This window comes from Trematomus bernacchii, unplaced genomic scaffold (genome assembly GCF_902827165.1).
Source record: "Trematomus bernacchii unplaced genomic scaffold, fTreBer1.1, whole genome shotgun sequence".
In the NCBI taxonomy this organism is placed as follows: Eukaryota; Metazoa; Chordata; class Actinopteri; order Perciformes; family Nototheniidae; genus Trematomus; species Trematomus bernacchii.
The window spans coordinates 16,444,277-16,466,482 of NW_022987739.1; the positions used below are offsets into that span (position 1 = coordinate 16,444,277).

The following is a 22,206-nucleotide window of genomic DNA, read 5'->3' on the forward strand; positions in this document are numbered from 1 at the left end:
TACAAAATGGGTCAACTACTTGGCATCAAGCTAGATATAATGTCCTCTGATTTCTTGCGGTAATGACATTGCTACAGTATTCCAGTTGTTGCTTGTTTCTGGCTGGTGATTGGCAGGCTAGTATGTACAGTGACAGTACACTTCCTCAGGCAGTGAACAAATATCAGACTTGTCATCCCCATCTTTGAAATCTTAATTTCACTATAATGACTCAGAAATCCAACCGACTAGACCCTTATGAACAATTGTGCTTTCACATTTATCACCACCTCTTAGGAATTTATAGGTTTAGAAAGTACATGACTTTGAAGACTTTAACTTTGGGTGCAGACTAGAGATGTCCCGATCCGATCACGTGATCGGGGATCGGAGCCGATCACGTGATTTTCAAAAGATCGGAATCGGGAGAAAAAAATCGGGGATCGGGATTTTTTTTTTACCAAAAATGACCATGTCTTAAAGTCATCCTGAGGCCTTAGTTTTGGTTTAAAATTACACAACATCATGTATGTGTTGCTTCTTTTGGGCTTGCTTTCATAGACCTGGCTGCTTATTTCTCTCAAATCTGGCAACAGAGTGGGCAGGGCGCAGTGTCTAATAGTAGCAGTAAGCTAACAAGAGGCTACGTTCAGCTGGTGACTCGGGAGTCGGGACAGAGAAAATTTCAGGAGTTTGGAAGTATTATAAAATTGAAAGCGAAAGCAGTGTAACAGCCAGATGCAATGTTTGCAAGGCGGAGGTTCCGCGTGGTGGAAAGAACAGAGCTACGTTCAACACGACCAATCTAATACGCCACCTGAGAAACAAACACCAACAACAACGGCACTGAAATAACCGACACTTTCAGAGACTTTTAAAAGGAAAGAGAAACTGCCCCAGAACAGTGAAAAGGCCCAAAAAATAACAGCCAAGATAGCTGAATTCATCGCGTTGGATGACCAGCCGTTATCTGTTACCTTTTTTTTCTCTTAATGCATTACATAAAGATCGGATCGGGAAAAATCGGTATCGGCAGATTGTCAAAATCAAATGATCGGAATCGGATCGGGAGCAAAAAAAAATGATCGGGACATCCCTAGTGCAGACTGCCCCAAATGTTCTACGTGAACGGCATTTACTTGAATTTAAAAAAGCACGAAACGTTATCAGCGGTTCAACTAGAATCCCATTAAGGTGTAAAGCCCTGACCTAAAATAATACATCACCATTAACTTTGCACATCTATTTTCTTATGAATCTGGTATAACATTACATTTGGGTTCATGTTATCAAACATCAATTATAATCACATAAGAAAAGTCAAAAACACATAATTATCTTTCTAAATCAAAGTCCAGAGTTTAATCCAGCAACTAAACATTTAAAGAAAGAAATGTAAATATGTCATATGTGTATTTTTTGTTATCCATCATCCCATTGCAAGGTTGGGTACCCTTCAATTTTCCAAATTGTGTAGTTCTCAAAACATCACCAGCCTCATCATCCATGGTATTTATAATTGTTACATCATCTTTCGACCAAGCAAGGACCTTGATATGTCCATCATAATAATAAAAAAATGCAATAAAGCATGACAGTAGTTCAGGCAGACCACTTCATTCAACCCTGTATTGACTGCTTAGTATCAGTTGTTTGCAATATCCTTAACAATGATACATTGTTAACCATTTCTGTTGTAGATCCCTCCACTACTACAGATTAATTGAAAGTTCCCTCAAACAGCAGAGGCTTTTCTGACAAATCTCATTGTATCACCATTTTCTATAAATGTTTTTTTAGCTGTTTACGTGTATAATTAAAGAAGGCCTCTCACCTTGGGCCCAAGTGGTCCAGGCTGTCCTGGGTTTCCATTTGGACCAACGGGACCCTGGAAAAGATGAAGACAGCGTTAGAAAGAGCAAAGAATTTAATAACAAATCATTAATAACTTTGTGGTTTACATGTCAAGACGTTTCAAACTCGTTCCCTGATGTCTGCCCCCCCCCAGATCCAAGACAATAAACTAACTATCTAAACATAACATTAGAAAATTAGCACATTTTTGTTGAACTAAGGACTTATAACCATACATGCACATATATGCCCACAACTGGATGTGCACATTAATATGCACACACACAATCACACTCACAAACACATCATACATATGCTACATACCTGCACATCTGTAACCCAACTACTCACACACTATGCTTTATTTGCACTACAGTACAAATCTCAATCTTTGGCATTCTCTCACTGTTCTTTTTAATGTGGGTAATCTGAGTCTTAGAATTTAACCAACAAAATGTTTTGTTGACAAAATCTACCGATTTCTATTGCCAGTTGTGACATGTATTTGGCCTTATCACACAGTCTCAAGATTTCTTTAAAAGTGTTGAAAACAGCAATACGAAAATGTATTGCAACCTCATCCTGCGTAAAATAATAAATTAGGGTATGAATCCCCAACTACATTCTTAAACTGTCTTCCCTTTCAGAGATTGTTTACAGTAAAAGCACCTCTGATAAATTAGTTTGTTTCCATGACAAATGCCACCACCAAATGGGGTGCCCTGGTTTATAGTCTGATAACGTTAACAATTAGAGGCAGCAAAATAAGTCTGCTGCTCTGTGCTGAGGCAGCAGACACCACCTCAGTATCCATACTGCCCCCAGCTTCCCACCACATAATGATTGCAAGGCCTCCCTCTGTCTCCACTTTATGACTTAGCCTATGGGCTGAGAGTATGTTCTGTATCAGCTACGTGCTTTCCAAGCCTTTTTTACTAGAAACATGTTTTACTGTCTGCCACCTCTTTGTCTACCAGCCTGTCTTCCTGTCCATCTGCCTTTCAGTCTGCCTGTCATTCTCTGTTAAGAAGAATACAGCAGAACATAAGGCTGCATTTAGTCCAATTAGCAAAAGATGCAATTGTAAATATTACAAATAATTAAATAATAATATATTGCTGCTATGATGAAAACAATGCAACATCTTACTGTAAAGGTAGGGTAGGTAATTTTGGAGAAACCAGCTCGAGATCGCTAGAATTTGAAAATACACAACCGGAAAAGATCTGCCACTTCCTTATAGAGCCCCTCCTCCAACACACACGAACGCGCACATGACCAATGAGGGCAGGAGATAAGTTTGTGCACAGATGGAAGGCTGACAGGCAGGTAGGCCATCCAGTTATTTTAGCCGGGCCGGCTAAAATGATTGGTCGTGCTTTTTACAGTATTACGGCTTCCACAGATGACATTTTTTGTATGGATTTGTTGTCAAAGCACTTAAGATATTCATTGATATCGGGATGTTAAGAGCATTCCATGGAATATAACAAAAAGTGTATCTCGAGCCGGTTTCTCAAACTTACCTACCCCACCTTTAAGCGGTTTTAATGAAGAGATGTTTTACTCTTAATAGAAATTGAAAAAGAAGCCATATATGCTACAACTGTTTGTAACTTTAAATTCATGCAAACAGTTAACTATTGTCTAAAACAGACAGATATATAGTGTAACTTGTACATAAACATGTACTAACAACATTTTTCCATGTTAATGTGCAATGATTTGTTACTACTCATTATTCAGTTGATTGAGAGTCATTGTTTGATGTGGCTGGTTTTCAAAACAGTCTAAAAGGTAATCAAACTTTATGTTTATCGTCTCCAAGAGACACTGACATTGTCTATAATTACAATCTCTGAGTTATATTCGCCAGAAGATATTGCTGTGCAGGGAAGACTGCTACAACAACCATGAGAGAACTTTTTATACACCTTTTCTCTAGCACATACCACATCCATTATGTAGATATGTCTTGTTCTGTTTAAAGATGCCTTCAGGGCCTGCGGTATGAACGCAGCATTGCATCATGAAAGACTCGACAGTTGCTTAGAGTGTAGTCTCAAGTACAGATGGGAAATGCTGCCTGTGCCGCCAAAGCCTCTGCTGGTTGCAGCTTGTTTCATCTGGAACAGTTTGGTCACTCATCTTTGGTGCTCCAAAGGTGCTGACAAATAAACAATGCTGCCTGCATCCTCAAAGAAAACTATCTAATTGTCATGATCCTTCACAAAGCTGAGCTTGTTCTTGAGTTTAATAATGCTAACCACAAAAATGTCCCTCTTTCCCGACAGCAGGACTGTGACGGTAGATACAATATGGTTCAAACAAAGGTAATTGCCTGATAACTGCGTTAACAAAAGATGAAAAGGAAAAAAGGTATTTTGTGGTTGTGTTAGTGTAGCGAAGAAGCCTGATCTGAACCCATTGTTAGTGACTCAGTGATCAAACAACAATACTGTATCTCCTATGATGGCCCCTGAGTGGCCGGTATCTCAAAAGATTATGCAAATCTAAATCTAAACAAAACAGCACTTTTTGTCCTTGACTTTTCTCTTCATGTGTATTGTCCTTTTATGACCAGCAAAAACGTATTTGTGTTTATATTATCTTGGATTAGTCTTTCTTGGCACATGTTTACTAACCATCCTAAATAAAAGTGTAACAGCAGTTTTCTACTTTATAAAAAAACACGTCTGCTAGTTATAAAAGCATCCCCTTTTTTATATGTTGCCACTGTCACATTTAGTGAAACGGTCATAATACTATTCTTAATCCATAGATAAGACTTGTTTTTGTTTTTTTAAATCTGCCATTGTACCGTGACCTTAGCGCAGTTTACTCACCCGAGGACCTCTTTTTCCTGAAGGACCAGGTAAACCGGGGGGACCAGGAGGACCCTAAATTAGAGACGGAGGCACAGGGAGAAAAAGAAGGGTATGTTTTAGGGAGTGGGTGAGAGAGAGAGGGAGTGAGGGGGGAAACGAGAGATAGAGTATGTTAATGGGAAGCAATAACATGCAATTCACTGTCCAGGCCTCTGCAATGAAGAATATGTGCTATATTTATGTAAGAGCTATGAAGTTCAAAGACAGAAGCCAACTGTTTTCAACTAAAAGCTCTATTAGGAATTCTGAGCAGAAGGCTCAAATTACATTCTTGAGATGAGACTGACAACATCATCTTTTGGTCAGCCCGTGGGATTAACTTAATCCTTCGTCATGGAAAGACAAAGTATGAAACATATGTAACAAAATCATGACATGTCCCGGTATCAAGACTCATGCTGAATGGAATCTGATGTTTCTTTCAGTGTTTTGGTAGAAGGTTTTTTATCATTTTCAAATATATAAATATATATATATATAGAATTCATTAAAAGTTGCATTTAGTAAAAAGTGGTGTGTCCATCAAAGAGCCATGTAATTGTTTAACAGATTGGAGGATCAATAAATGACCAAGGCTTCAACAATGGGCTTTGACCTTGTAAATTAGTCAAGGACACATCTAACATTATTTAAAAAAAATCTTTAAATTCTGACTAGGCAGAGCTGCAGGTTCCAACATTTTGAAAACCATTGGATCCACCTTCACTGTTACATGTGTATAGTACCTTGTGGAGTAAAGGGGTTTTTCGTCTGAGTATGTCATTCCTAACTCATGCTGCTTGTTCATTATATTGCTATAATTGCTGCCAGCATATTTGATCTTTCCAGCTGCTCTGTACAGGCACAGATGTGTCAGTTCTGACCTGCAGTGGAAATTGACTTCCTCTAAAAGTTTTGACAAGAAAATGCCTTTCAGGGAGACTATGAACATTCAAAAAGACATTAGGACAAACAAAGCATCATGATCAGATTAGACAAATATCAGGCAGCCGAGTTCTGAAATATCTTAATTGATAAAAGGGATTTTAAATAAAGATACAAAGTATCAGATATAGCAGGACAAATCCTTTTATTCTGAAAAATGTGTTAGAAGTAATGTCATTCCCCTGAAAGTAGAGGTTTATTCAAGATTACAGAGCTGAACAGCAATTGTAATTAATGGACAACATTAAGGAGTCAGTAGGAAATTCCTTCAAGGAAGCTATTTATCCTTTAGGGTTTTCTACTGCTCTGTAAGGCCAGCCATAGTCATACAAAACTTAAAAAACATATTCACACCTGAAAATATTTTTTTGTTATACTGTATTTATGAAATTGATATTGTAGATTTGTTGCTACAGCAAAACATTTGGATAGAATGCCTTTGAGCATCCTCATCCCTGGAAAGAGCAGTAGATTGGCACAGAGGGAGATATGAATAAAGAAACAGCTGTTTGTTCCTCTAGACTCCCACACAAAGAAACATGGAAACAGTGAGCACACCACCGCCTTCACCACAACAAACAGATGTAAAATGATCATTAAAAAATGCTTCATCTGTGCTGACAAGAAATGTTTAATATTTTCCCATAGGCAAATCAAAAAGGCAAATTTCTTTGTAGTTAAAGTGTAGAATTAGTCATCAGAACTTATAGCATCGTGTGACACTATCATGCCACTTCAATATTACCCAACATGCAGTCAATAAGCAAGCCGTCTGATGTACAGTGGGTTGCTTTAACAGAGCAGGTAACTGAGAGATAACCAGAATGCATTAAGGAAGCAATGATGATTAACTGAAGTCAAAACCTCACTCTCTTTTTAAAGCCTTTATATTTATTCTGAAGCATTTTTATAATTCAGAATTAAAAAACTTGATCTAAACAGGTCCCATTAATTATAATGATTTCAAAAGCCAGAATGGGTCCCTCTCAAAACACCTGGGATTTTGACACAGAGGGTTTAGGTGAACAAAAAACAAACTGGCAGGATTGCAGGGTTTAACCAGGCGCAAGCTTTCAGCCTGCACATGCCATGTGTCTTTCTAGTCATTTGGCTGCACAACTATGAAATATTTCCCCTGAGGAAGTAAACCAGAGTTTTTTTCCAAGTTTAAACATAGATGCAATGACACAGATTGGCCACTGACTCGGTTGATCAATGTTTTAAAGCATGCATGTATCAAAGTGGTCGGAGTAGTCCAGGCTTGGACGATATCATGCTCACAATACTGCAGTTCAGTGCGAGAAGTGGAAATAAGTGCAACGACTCAGTGCTGGCAAAGCCTTTTTCCACCTAAATACCTGTAAGCACTTTGAAAGTGAGCTATGGAAACTGGAAAAGATGAGTCCAGACATCTTACACACTCCTAAATTAAACATACCTGACACATTTCATTCATAGAAACATTAGCACAACCTTTAAATCTAAACTATAAAAGCATGTTCAGTGGCAAAGCCATCTTGACAGGCAGATTACATCATTATGGCTTGATTTCTTTGCGAGGGTATACCTCCAACCGTCAGATGAAATATTCTCTCTAACATAATAAGATTCAAAGTTGCTGGCAGCATTTCAGCAAGGGAATGATGTGTTATTTTAACAACTTGTAGATACATGAAAAAAGAACAGTGCTTGGACATGCCATCACCACTAAATCACTACACCGCCCTGCCAAATATCTTTTCATATCCTGTGTGTATGTAACAAAGCCAAATTTTACATAGCATTTTAAATGTGATGGTCATAAATTACCTTTAAGTGCCTCGTATGAATATTTTCCATTTAAACATGTGCTGCAATGCACCGACTTGTGCCTCTAGTCTTTGAATTATGTTCCATAGACACTCATAGCTTTACTAATTCAGTCACTTACCGCAAGACCTGGCTCTCCTTTGGGGCCAGGGAAACCATCTTCGTAGTCATAAAAATATTCTGGATCCTCATATCCATAATCATATTCTCCCACGTCTACATCATCGTAGTTGCTGTCCAGGTCATGCTGTTCTGATGTGTCAACGTGATTCTCCCGGTACAACGTGGTGCCATTGGCTCTAAAATGAGTCTCCAGGAGGTGATGAGTCGGATGGGGCCCAGAGCGAGAGTCCTTGGAGCTGGTGATGGAGTTGTTCCTGAGTCCTTCCGTCACTCGACTTTGCCTGACTAGGGAAATCAGGCCAGGTTTGGCTTCTGGAGTCTGCAGGCTCCCAGAGCTGCTCAATTCCTCTGTGCTGTTTTCAGAGACAACAGTGTCCTCCTGAGGGCTACTCTCTTTTTCCAAAACATTGTTGGTAGTGGTGATAGTTCCAGATAGATCCAGAACTGCTCGTCGACTCAGAGTAGCAATGGTCGGGCTGTGAGCCTGGGGTAAGGATATGGTTGAGAGGGCATGGGAATCCAATTTGGAAATGTGGCTCTGATCCCCCATTTGAGGATGCTGTGTGACCATACTACCTGGTGGCACGTTTAAAGTTGCTGTGGCTTTTAAGGGGGTATGATGGGAAGCTGCTACTCCAACAATAGACATACTCAAGGGGTCAGAAGGCCGGTCATTTGCCTCAATATCTGAACCAGGATGGGGCAAAGGCAATCTGTAAGTGTCGGCCAGCCGGCACTGTGTTTTAAGGTATTTGCAGTAGTGCGCGGCAGCTTGGGCTGAAGGATAGATATCTAGTTGGCAGACTCGACCATTAAATGGTGCCGCTTTTGAGTTCATCCTCCCAAGTGTGAAGAGACCCCCAAAATCTCCCAGTGTCTGGGATCTCCCCAGGGTCTGCTCTCGCTGCTGCACCGCCCCACAATCTGCATAGAAGGATACTGAGCGCGCACGTACACCAACAGCAAAATGGTGCTGGTGCCCATCCTGCCAGTTGTGGTTGAAGTAGATGGAGGCTTTCTCAGCAGTGTAAACCACCACTCTGCGTGGCAGCAGCTGGATGCCAAATCGCAGCCTGTCCCTGCCATCTCTGACACTAAAAAGAAAAGCATTGTTTGCTCGCCATGAGCTTAGGCTAACAACGACAGAGAACTCCTCGCCAATCTCAGGTGAGAACAGACTGCCTGCTGGAGCCTCATAGAGGGAGTTTGAGTCGAGTAATACCCCATATCCAGAAACTGGAAAATTCAAAGACGAGGGAACAGTGGTGTAAGTAGTTGATGGTGGGCTTGTCCCTTCGCCTCTGCTGCTTTGAGCTGTAAGCCCCAGTTGATAGAGGATATCCACTCCTAAAAGGACAGAGGAGGCAGTGGTAAGTTAACAGGCCAGGATTGGATCACAAAGAATTTCAACTTAAAGCAAAAAAATGAAACAGCACTTTTAACATCTTGACCAAAACAAGAATAAACGGTTTCGGTACTAAAAAGTGGCATTCATACAAATGAGTTCAATCATAAGGTGGTCTGAAATTACTATAAAATATCTATAGATATTGTGGCACTTCTGTTAGCTCGAGAAAACATATAATACAACAAAGGCAAACAAATGTGGGACATTACATAACATTAAATATTTGTTTAATCAAATTCGAAGAAAATAAGTAACTGGTCAGTCTCCCATGATGCTGGTTAGCTCTCCCTGATTTTCTCTGGTAGGAAGTACCAGAAGGCAGCTGTGATCCAGATGAGTGGAGGGGGACTATAGAAGGATGGGGCCTGACAAGGATACAGGAAACCAGTCCACACAGCCTTTTTTAATCAATCTGCCACCAGAGAAGAGCAGATTTCCTCCAAATGGTCCTGTCATTATTTCCCAATGCCCACAGGTACTTTATGTTAAGTTGGCTGCCAGTGAGGCCCTGTCGGCCAGGCCAAAACACTTAAAATGATTTGGAGACAGAGAATAGTCTGTGCAGTTTTGGCTTGACTAAAAGCAATAGACATATAACTAGGTTGGAGGACATGTTACATGTATCACATACAGTAAGTAAGTAATGAGCGGTTATAGCTTTAGGGAAAAATGGGAAGTATAGCTGATACATATCGTAAATGTAAATCACATCAAATCAATAACGGATTGTGTCTGTCATTTTAGAAGCTGACCTGACCTGTGCATGTACATCTTCTCAAAAGAGAAGGGGAATATTGAGATTAATACCATGCGAGTACGAAGAGGTAAGAGTAAGAGGGGTTCGTTAATTTTCATTGCTGAGGGGAAACGGAATGCACTAACTCAATCACTGATATGCATTTCCAGAGCAACATTTTCAACTGCATCATCATCTTAAAGTATTTGTTTAACCAAGTCCTTTTGGCAAAGCATTATGGGTTCACACTTTTAACAACTGTGAAGACTGCAAACACTAAAAGAAAAAAAAAGGCATCAAAGCCATAACTTGCCTATTTCAGAAAAGTTGCACGTGTACAAACTTTTGACCTTTACCTTGGTCAGGGGATCAAATCAAATTGTCTATAACTTCTGAAATTCTGAAATGTTGACAGGAGAATTGTTTGAACAAGCTACCAGATGCTCACTTCGTATAAGGAAGATCTTTATAAGAAGAAAGCAGCAGGAATTAAAGTATGTTATCAGTGACATAAATCAAACCTGAAGTTGTAAAAGTTTAGACTTGAAACAATTGGATCATGCTTGATGCAGATATTTACCTTATTTTAAGAACTGTCCAGACAAGAATGATCAACATTTAATAGCGTAACTTTGTCACCATTCAAATAAAATGTACTTTAAGCTAAATATCAGGTTCAAAAAGTAGTTGTGGCATTTAGTAGTATGATTTTGGGGGGGTTGAAGCAGGTGAATGATCTCTAAGGACACGTCATTTTATGCGCGATTAACAAGTTAGTATTTGGCTACTAATTCATAAAGCTACTAGGGGAAGGACTACTTATTGGATAAAAGTGGAGGCCCGTAGTAGCTTTTCTCTCATAGATGGGTTGATATAACACTGAAAACAGAAACAGAAGCATTCTTTCTTCTGTGTCAGGGCTTTGGAGGGAACAGAGAAACAAGGGGAGAATGTCTGATAAACAGAAATAAGACATGCGGTTCATCGTCTTTGATGTTATTTTGCAGCATTTATAGTCCTGCAGCTCACGAAGAGAGACTATCTATCTGCCGCTGATCCAAGCATGCACTGAGATGTCCTTGACATTCTTAGCCCCAGGTAAAGTCAGCCCAGATTCCAATTAACCTGTCTCATATGTGAAGACAAGCTGCTCTAGCACTCTGTGTGCATTCCTCCTCTTTTCGTTCTGATGGATTGATCCTGCTTGGAGTGGGCTTCTCAACTATAGATGTGTGGGGGGGGAAGACAATACGAGACGGAATAAGGGGAGGGACACATGAGGCAATTTGATAAAGAGGCAGTAGACAGACAGTGCACATACATGTACAGATGTGATCTTATATGTGAAGACTCATTGTGAGATCAACCTTAAGTTCAGTGTGCGTTCACTGGGAAGTTTTCCTGACAGTGACGCAGTTATATGCCACTCAGAACACGATACAGCCTCTCAACAAATTCATAATGTGCAACTCGCTATATCAAAACATAACAGCGTTTTCTTTACATTCTTTTTACACCATTATTTATTGCCGAGTATAGGCACACATCCGGAGTTATATTCCAACAGCTATAATGAATCTGATCTGGTAAAAAAATGTTTTACCTGTCATCCATCTCTGCTTTTCTTACCTTCAATTCCTCTAACTAAGGTTGCCTAGTTTGTTTGTATATTAAACTCATTGATATAATCTTATCTTCAGCATTCGACAAAATGTGAATACATGCTAAGCTAAAACTTGAGATTTCCTCTCCATCTATGTCTGACTAATTGGTGTACTTTCCCAGAGTGTTCTCCTTAGCATGTACTTCAAATAATGTTTGCACGTGACATATTTCAAGCCTGAGAGCACTGGGAGGAAAAAGATGGGCATCTGGAGAATCAACAAGAGTTGAGAGGCTATTAAAGTGCACCTATCATGCTATTTTTAGGCATATATTATGGGTCTGATATATAAAAATATATAAAAACATGTCTATGATGTATTTTTCTCAAAATACAAACAGATCATGCATTTTAGACATCCCTCATATGCAGTGGGGAGCCGTCAGGGCCCTCTAAGGTCTCTGAGGGCCTAAGATATTCTAAACAATTATATTTGAAAACATAAAAAAAAAAGATTATTTTAAAATATTTTTTTAGTTATATTTTTCGTTAGTTTTACCAAAAATAATTTGATTTAATTGTATTTAAAATAACATTTCCAAAGAAATAAATCCTTTGAATCTGCCTGTTAACTCCTTTGGCCCTCTCTGCGAGTTACTGTGAAGACAGGAGCTGATTGGTGGTCCTGCTGTAAATTCATAGAGGGCCCGCTATAGTAACTCAATGAGAGAGTAATGTCAAATGACAGTACAATTGACCAATCATATCTTCCCTCTAATTGGCTGGGCTTTATTTTCGCGGACTTTATGACAAGTTCCGCCCGCTGTGAGGTTTATACATGTGTATAAAGTGGTGCAGTGACGCGTCCTAAAACCCAGAAGTAAGCTGCGCATGGGTTCCCTCGACAAAAAAGCAATGGGATTTCTCCATAGGATTTTGGAAAATAGCTGGAAATAAGGTCTGTGGAAAACGAACCTGTTAGATAAATGCATGTTTTGTTCAGCCGGATAATATCCACATGTCTACCCTACTTTTATAATTTTCGAGGGGCCTAGGTATAAAAGTCACGGCTTGCCACTGCTCATATGATATCCCTCTATTCCAGCCCTGTTTAGAGAAACGCGGATCTTTGGTCCTTAGCTTGAAAAAATAAAAAGAGGAGGCGGAGCTAATGCCTGATCAGAATTATACCGGAGATAAAGTTAAATTCTGCTGTGATAAAACGCCATCCTGTTCTAAACCACATCAAGGATTATTTCTGAAACAGTATGGAGCTCAAATTATTTTTCTCCTGCGGGTTTACCACAAGGTGAGTTCCTTTTTTTATTTCCTGCTTTTTAAACAAATGTGCTCTTCAGTACAGGTTAGTTCTGAGTGTTAGCGAGGCTTGCTAATGTAAACAAATACCATAGTACGTCCAAAACACATCAGGCATTGTTTCGGATAGCAACTCTCTGTGGGTCCACCATCCGAAATTACGTAATATCGGCAGCAAATCTGTATCCGCTCGTTGTACCCCCGTTTTTAAAAGATGTGGGTACGGAGGAAAAGAGAAAGGGTTTTATTTGCCGACGCTGCGTGAGTTGCCCGACACACCGGGGACACATATTTATGTATAAAAGACATCAAAAAGTGCATTTTGCATGATAGGTCCCCTTTTACAGTACATTCACGCTGTGGCCTGGAGAGCAAGAGCCAACATGTTGAGGTAAAGGTTAACACGGGAAAGGGAGTAAGGAAAGATTATAACTGCTTGAACAACTGTCCCTTTAAACTTGCTTCAATATGGAACAAAAAGGGTAAATATTCACCTTTGAGTTGTTGTCTACAAGTACTGTGAATCATGCACTGTAAAATGTGTATTGCAATGTGAGGGGTTCACCATTCTTAAATCACAAATCGTTTTTCAGTCTAAGAACTGCTTCTGAACATTAAGTCAGGTTATCTGCCAATGCAAAGTATGAACCTGATACCAATGTTCTATTTCCCCAAGATTTGAAAATGTGCTTACATGGATGAGGTAACAAAAACTGGCTGTAGATATGGGTGGATGAAATGTCAGAGAGATAATTTGAAGTGTTTAAATACATCAGGGTGTTGTTTACCTTGAGCTAAGTAGTCTTCTTCTGCAGAGAGTACTGCTGAGCATACTGACAGGAGCAGGATAAAGTTCCACCTACAGGGACACATAAACATATTGTGTTGAGCCAATTGAAAACAATTTTGATAAAAATTCTGCTACACAAATAAGTACATTTTCCTCCAAAAGACCCTGGCAAATACACATATAAACACACAACAGTTACATGTATGACTAAGCCTGATAAGAAGAGAGAAACATTTTAAAGGTCCCATGACATGGCCATTTCTACTGATCATAATTCCATTGTTGAGGTCTACATGTACTAGAATGGATTTACATTGTTCAATGTTCCAAAATCACATTGGTTTCTCATATGCCCCTTTCACACCAACACGGTTCCAGGGCAGGGACACTTTATAAAGTCAGGCAACACTAACCAGGCTTCGTGTGATTCTGTTTATTTGTACCTTACTTTGACCATCCGTTCGCTGTCATTGATCATTGTGGAGAGCAGGCAAACGTTTTGCTTTGTATTATAGCAGCTATTGGATGGAATCAATACATGGGCTGCACAGGTTGTCATGACTCATGTCCGACTATCACAAGTAGAATCATAATGAAAAATACGCCGGTAAAATGTGCCGGCTTATGCCACAATAGGATAGCAACAAGTAGTCAAGATAGTCAGTTTAGCTTCGGTTGCTATGCTAACATCACCCATTTTATACCAGAGAAACTTTCATAACAGCGTTGTGATGCCAAACAGCGGGCAGCACTGCAGCGGTCGGTAAATGCCGCTGAAACACATTAATAAACAATGAACGACGGCACTCTGGCTTCGTATGATTAAAAGCAACACGATCATCGACCCAACGCCATTGGGGAGAAAATCAGCGACGTAAACGATGACATCATGACGCAGCAGCGGCAGCACCAGTCGGGCTCTGGGCGGTGTGAACAAAACTGGTGCTGAAAAGAAAAAACGGTTCCGGACCAGAAAAGCTCTAGCACGGAGCTAGAACGGGAACCACGTTGGTGTGAAAGGGGCAATACAGCATCTCTGTATAGTATGTGTATTCACTCTCTGTCCTAAACCGCTTGTGGGAGCTCCTGCCCCCCCTCCCTAGGAGCCCACTGTGCTCTGATTGGTCAGCTTGCCCACTCTGTTCTGATGAGTCCACCACCGTTACAGCGGAACATCAGTGATTATGTGTTACAATGGCGTTAGCAACCAGAAAAATGACACCAGTAATGAAAAACCGATGAGAATGCTGCGTGGGGTCTCGCTGCTGCGGACAGTGTGAGCTGGGTTACTGGGGTTGTTTCCTGGTTGCTGTGTGGGGTCTGCGAGACAGCGAGACACCGCAAAACGGAGCCTGAACTCAGCCTGAGCACACACACAAACTCACAGCTCAGGCTGAGTTCAGGCTGAGAAATCCACGGAGCCGCAGCTGAGAAAAGATAAGGCTGAGTGAGTGTGTGTGTGTGAGGAGCTCCACGGATTGGTCCATTTGGACCTGGGTATGGTTACGTCACTATACTCAGGAAGAAAAAAATGGAAAAAGAAAAATCTCCAACGAGGCGTTCTGGGGCAGCATAGACAGGTCTTTTCTGTGTTAGAGTTTTACTCGCTTCAGGGTGTACTTTGAGGGTTTGTGACTTTGCAGACCGTTTACAGAAAAAGCTACATAACACACAAGGGGACGAGTAATACTGGAAAAGCATGACATGGGACCTTTAACTACACAGAGGACCAGGGGCCTCATTTATAAAGGGATATACGCTCAAAAAATGGCGTACGCCAGTTTCTACGCAATGTTTGCGATTTATAAAATACTAACTTGACGGGAAAATGTGCGGTCCTCCACGCAAACTCTAACCCATGCGTACGCACTAAGCACAACAACGGGAGAGACGAGAAACTGCGACACCGTTGGCAGAAGGAAGAATGGAGAGAAATATGTGGAAATAAATAAAATGTTACCTCTCATTTATCATATGAAGAATTCATTTTCAAACATTGATTAAAGCCAATCTTAAAATGATTAAACAAACGCCTGTTTGAGACTCCTGAGTGCACACAAAAACATAACTTGGAGAAATAAATAAATACGGATAAGTTATTTAAAACCACCTCGAATATGTTGTGTTGTAGTGATCACTAATTAACTAGGTTACATAATTCAGTCATGGAACTACAGGTTGGGGGTATTGTTTCCGCACGGACACATATGTTGACGGTACCTACTGTGTACCTACTGTGTGTCCTCCCTTTCGCTTTCTCTTCTCTTCCCGGGCTGCGACCCGACAGCATGTCCATTTCTGTCGCTCATTAAAGCCAGATTTGCACCTTCGATGCACCGCCTCCGACTCCCTTCTCTCGGCACTACATTGGTGACCCTGACATAAGTCTCGCGAAGGATCCGAGACTGACCCGAACACGGCAAAAGACAAACACTGTTTTTCTCGGAATGCCGGAGATTTTTGGAGACGTCCGTGGCTGCCACGTGCACACGGACTGAGGCTCGGTGCGCCCCACGGAATGGCTGAGGACGTCGCTCACCATTCTCGTTTCGTCTCGGCACTGGAAGGCAGCGAGCCTTCCTACTACGAGGAGACGATGCACGACCTGCTAGGTATGGAGGAACCCGACTTCTACCTCGTGGAGCTGTTTCTTCGGGACATGCGGCTGCATGTCCAGGCTGCGCTAGCTAACACGGCTAGTGTTGAGCCCCGCGCTTTGGCCGAAGAAGCTAGCCGGTTCTTCCTGGCCGCCCGGCGATTTACCCCTGAGGTGCTGGCCACTGCACGCTGCGGCACCTTCCCTGGTGGGGGCACGCCGCCTAGCAGGGGCTCCGGGGCCGACGACGACGACAGCGGCTAACAGCCGTCGAGAACGGCTAGCCACGGCTGCTAACGACTAGCAGCTAGCGGCTATCGACATCCGACTGTTTTTTTTTTGTGGTGCCGGAGAGGAGGTTCGATCACGTCTGGTCGGCCTCGTGTGGATCCTCTCGCTATTTCGCCCTCCTGTTTTTGTTCGTGGACAGGACGACCCTTTTGAGCTTTTTCTGGTGCCTGAGAGGAGGTTCGGCCATGTCTGGTCGGCCTCGTGTGGACCCTCTCGCTTTTTCACCACCTCGACGGCGGCTTCGGACGTCGCCCATGCCTTCTTCGGCCCGTGGGTGGCGCGCTTCTGGACCCCGTCTCGCCTCGACTCTACGGTTTCGGACGTCGCCCATGCCTTCATCGGCCCGTGGGTGGCGCGCTTCGGGACCCTGTCTGGCCTCTTCCCTCGCCTCGGCGGTTTCGGACGTCGCCCATGCCTTCATCGGCCCGTGGGTGGCGCGCTTCGGGACCCTGCCTGGCCTCTCCTCTAACCGCGGCTCACGGTTCGGCTCACGGTTCGGCTCACGGTTCGCCTCGACGGCGGCTTCGGACGGCCTCTCCCCTGTCCACGGCTCCCTCCTCCCGGGGACACGGCTCCTTCCTCCCGAGGACTTCGTACCCGCCACCGCTGTGCCTTCGCCTGCGGCCGGGCAGCGCTCCTCCCTGCTGGGGACCACCGGGATATACACGCCTGTCCCCACGTCGCAACACAGCGACCCTGCTTTCTGCGGCCCCCTGACAACGGCCCGTTCCGGCCCGCCCCCCACCCCCCGGTGGGGATGCCCTCGCCCTCGTTGGGGCCCCTACCTTCTCCTGCGGCCCCCTTCCGACGGCCCGTTCCATGGCCCGGCCCTCGCCGGCGGCCCCGCCCTCCTCGGCCCCTGTGGTGCTTCCTCCCGGACACGAGGATTGTGTCCATGGTTGAATTCTGGGGGGGCTTGTGTAGTGATCACTAATTAACTAGGTTACATAATTCACTCATGGAACTACAGGTTGGGGGTATTGTTTCCGCACGGACAAATATGTTGACGGTACCTACTGTGTACCTACTGTGTGTCCTCCCTTTCGCTTTCTCTTCTCTTCCCGGGCTGCGACCCGACAGCATGTCCATTTCTGTCGCTCATTAAAGCCAGATTTGCACCTTCGATGCACCGCCTCCGACTCCCTTCTCTCGGCACTACAGTGTTAATGTTATGAAATGTTTTCTTATAAATGATGCGGTAAGCAGGAGGACAGAATAACGTCTAAACTGACGCCGTTTTGTATTTCTATAGGTTGTAGATACGAGCATGGTTTTATATACTATCACGTTTAATCGTGTTTTATGCCGTTTGCCAAGACTTGATAAGTCGCTCGTAAAACATAGGAGGTATGGAAACTAAGAACACCATATGTGGTAACACATTAGTTGTATTTCCTTTAACTGGTGGATTATGGATATATAGTTGCTGATCGACAGCTGGAACACAAACCACCAAATACAACAAAATAATTCAGATCCAGTCGTCATGACTCCACTCCGGAGGGATTCCCCGATCATTTCTTACAGTTTCTCATCAAGGGGGTGTCTCCTGTCCCCGGGACAAACACACTGCCTGAGGAAGGTTATGTGTATTTTTTTTGTCATTAACTTTTTTCGGACCACTTATTTATTTATTTTGGTGACGATCCGACCTCCATGCTGCTACTCTGGTTCAAACTGCATCCACCAAACAATATGATTTATCTCGACCTCCCCAAAATAACCAAAATGTGACACGGTGTGAGATGTCTTTTTTAGCTGTTCGGTCGTAATTTCCTGCGATGTTCTTCATGCAGTCAGTCAAAAATGAATGAATGAATGGGCGTTTCTTTGACTATTTATAGGCAAATATGGGCGTTACGTGAAGCCTGCAAAAGCTGCGCCGCATTTCGAGTCGATTGTGATTTATAAAGGGAAACAGGCGTATGAAGTGCCGGTACGCACTTCCCTCGCCGGTACGCAATGTTTTGTGAATCGGAAAATGTCGGAACATTTCTGTACCTATTTTTTTGCTTTGTACTACGTAAGCAACCTTCTCACGTCAATCCTACGCAAGGCGTTATAAATGAGGCCCCAGAGCTGGAAACTGCTGTTCTTTCTTGCTGTAAGGCATCACTTTTAACCACATAACAACAATCCTATTATAATCATGTTCATTTTGTTAGAGGAAATATTATTTATGAGGAATTGCTGTTCATCATAAAGATGCATGCCAGGTTGTAGTCACTGCATGAAAACTCTGTCAAAGTAGAGATGTTAGAATACTACGGACTAAATAATGATACTGAATAAACTGAGATAAAGCAGTTGAGCCAACAATAAAGCCAAACTGCATCAGCTCTCCAGACATAAATGGTCCTTTGTTGAGGATTTGTCTATGTCAGAGGTGAATTGTGAAGGACAACAATTTGGTGCATCTGAGAAATTACACTAATGACTATAACTTGGCTTTCAGTAATCAACTATAAGACAGTTTGCCTTATCCTGTTGAAACAAAGAAACAAGAGTGACATTTGTCATTATTGATGTGTCAGAAGCCAACATACCTAAATAAAACCAGCAGTGACATACCACTTAAAATCACCACAGGGCTCTAGAAGAAGAGAGGCATACCAGCACAGCCATTTTGTATAATGGCACAGCTGGATGTAATTGTAACAGAGCATTGAGGTGGTTGTACATAGATACATATTTAAGAAATGGTATGTTGGAAAGGTTTCCTACAAAACGAGACACACATATGAGTCAAAGTTTAGGAATGGTCACTCAAGTTATGAACTAAAGATATACACACGGGCTTTGAGGAAGTCCCTTTTTCACAGTGGTCATTTTCACCTGTCAAGGTAGGAAATTAACAGCTGCAATCAGTAACATTAATCAATTCAGGTGTGTCATTAAGCTACAACAATGCTATTAAACCAGCTGTCAATAGGCGCTTTCACACCAAGTACTTTGCCGTACTTAGTTCCCAGTACTTAGTTCATCAGAACTCTTTAGTTCTGATGAACTAAAGAGCAGATCGCGTTCACACCGGAATAAGTCCCTGAGGGAGGATTAGGCAAATGAAGCCGCTGACGTCACTTCTTCTTCTTCTGCTTTGGGTTTACTGGCAGTCCGCAAACAACTTCACAGCGTATACTGCCACCCGAAGTCCCCGGCCGGAAGTCCCCGGAGTTGGGGACTGGCTTCAGTAGAAGCTGCTGGGACTCCCAGCAGCTTCTACTGAAGCTTTCCGAGTAAATCGCCAGAACGCCGACACCTCCTCATCTCCACCGCTCTCATGTTTTCTTTTGTGTTGCCATAAGTTAGTCTCTCTCCATTGGTGCGCTGGGCTAATGCTAATGCTAATAATGCTAATGCTAGCAAATAAAATGGCAGCTTCACAAAACTTTTTGGGAGTTTTACGGGGCGTGGTTTGCAATCCGCCCAGCCAATCAGAAATGGGAACCTTTTTCTCCCATGAAAGTTCCTGCTCTCTAGCAGGGACTGAAAAGGTTCTCATGAACTAAATTCTAGTTCCGTATTTTTTTGGTGTGAACCAGTGTTTCCGCCAGGGGGGCGTCTTGCCGTCATTTGACAGCCTTATTCAGCTCGGAACGCCCTGAACTCGAGCCGAGGGCATAAAAAAAAAAAAAAAAGAGTTGTCGCTTTAAATGACAAAAAGAAAAAAGGACAAGGACATCCCTCTGTTGGAGGGGCAAAGGAGCCTGGTGGGATTCTTTTCGGAGTATTGAAGATTGTTTCCCCGACATCGGCCTCTTTTCAGCTTTTCGTATCTTGGACCCACGGTGCCTGCCACAGGACAACACGGAAGGTGCGCGATTTGGACGCTATGAACGGTGGAGTACGCGCGTGAACTGCGAGCACCGGAGCATCGCAGCAGCGAAACTGAGGCTCCGTGGTACACTGCGGTAAAAAGAGCCGGCTCTTCTTTTTAGTGAGCCGAGCCAAATGATCCGGCTCACTAAAAAGAGCCGTAATTCCCATCACTAACGTAAAGAGATATTATCTATAAGGGTAGGCTCAATTCAAAATTCAAGTCACGTGACGTCACTACTCAGGTAGTCAGCCATAACGGTCGGCAATTGAACATCAACGGTCTTCCATACAATGGTAAAGCTAGCCAGCTAAGGTTAACTACCGTCACCTGTTGAGTTGGTGTCCATTTTTACATTCGTACAGAAATCCTCACCTTCTTCGCGAGCCTTTTAAATATATAGTTCTAGACACTTCCAGCTGTTAGGGGTCGCTAAAAGACTTGAAGTAGCACTGAAGCTAACTGCAATATCGTTTAACCATTGTTGCTCTTATTCGTGTATTTATAAAGAGAACGGTCTCATTCGGTTTACTGCATCCACGTTTACTGACGCTGTGGTACATTATCTTTCCGGGGTGTCCTGACAAATCAGCGTAGGGTCGAAGAACGCCCCTTTCCGGCGTTTCCTCCGCCACGCGCGCTTTTAACTCTATTTATCACCACATTTCAGAATTGATTTTGTTTTTTATCAGTATGAATTATTATATGATAAATGTGTTCAGCTAGTTTCAATCATGTTTACATTAATGGGTACTACGTTTTATCGTTGCTAGTTTGCGTGTTATCGTTGCTAGTTTGCGCAGTGATTTAGAACTGTTTGGAGTGTCTGTTTCTGTGAAGTTACAGTATTGCAGTGGCCTAATGAACAAGTCTAGAAATGTCATCACATTGTCCATGTTGGGTCCAAATGTCAAAACTATAAAAGCACAATGGGTAAAAAGGGGAAAGGGGTAGGTGGAATAATGTGAACGTGAAAGTTCATTGATATAAAACTTTTTTTTTTACCATAAATGCATAACCTTACGTGCAAAATATTTGAAGAATACCTTTAATGACTATAAATAAAAACGTTTTGATAATTCATAATTAAGTAAATCATTTTAAATTGAATACCTTTGGGTTTTAGAGTATTGAACGGAGAAACAAACTACTAAGCTTTAGGAACACTTGGTGTGCCTTTTTAGGCGACTTTCTATACATTTTGTAGACTATACAATAAATGAGTCAGACAAATTGATTCTAGATTAACTGATAATAAAATAAATCATGATTTCATCCCAAATCAATATTGGGTTGAAATCCATTGTTGTTAAACATGTAAAATAAACTGTTACAAAATTATCCTGCAAGCCCCTCAAAAGGCAACCAGACTCCTCGCTATTTACAAAGCCTTTCACCGTTGACATTTTTATGTCTGGAAATATAGTGAAAAGTCATGCCGGTGGAATTTTTGTGTCATGTTTTATTGATTCCAGACAATGATGGATTTTGTCTTAAAAGGCACATTTGGTTATTGACTAACTGAATGCTGTAAATGGAAGCATGACCATAAAGAGGGAAAAGCCCCAGCTAGTATGAGAGAGAGAAAGAGTGGGCCTGTTTTTTTTAAACAGATTTTTTCTAACTTATTTATTTATTTAATCGTTTATTTAGCAGGGACAATGCACATCAATGAACACTTAAAGCAATAAAATGTGTCAAGCGTAAATATGCCAGATTTAGCTTTGAGCTAATTTCCATCCCCAGTCTCTCACATAAAACATTTAAGAAAATGACATTTTACAAACATAGCAAAAACAAATACATGATATGCAAAAAGTGCAAAAGAGCAAGAGCAGCATATACAAGTATTTATCACATGGTAATACAATATAGCAGCAACGACATATAAAGTGCAAGAGAAGATACAAGAGATACATAAAGTGCGAGAGAAGATACCCCTGTATTAAAGTGCATTTAGCGGTGATTGCACGGATGTTTGTTTCTCAACCATTCTTTGAGTTGGCCTTTGAAGCTATTGAGAGTGGGACAATCCCGTATGAAGAGTATGTTGTCTCATCGGTCCATATTC

The 22,206-nt window shown here is 42.0% G+C and overlaps 1 protein-coding gene across 1 annotated transcript in view; it reads right to left on the bottom strand.

The window, feature by feature from the left end:
- Nucleotides 1-22,206, bottom strand: part of LOC117496090 (collagen alpha-1(XXIV) chain) — an 85,038-nt gene that overhangs the window by 56,144 nt on the left and 6,688 nt on the right. The window contains exons 2-5 of the mRNA XM_034147778.1: nt 13,430-13,500; nt 7,576-8,924; nt 4,680-4,733; nt 1,814-1,867 (exon numbers count right to left, since the gene is read on the bottom strand). Coding sequence (XP_034003669.1) covers nt 1,814-1,867; nt 4,680-4,733; nt 7,576-8,924; nt 13,430-13,500 — 1,528 coding nt within the window. The remainder of the gene's footprint in view (nt 1-1,813; nt 1,868-4,679; nt 4,734-7,575; nt 8,925-13,429; nt 13,501-22,206) is intronic.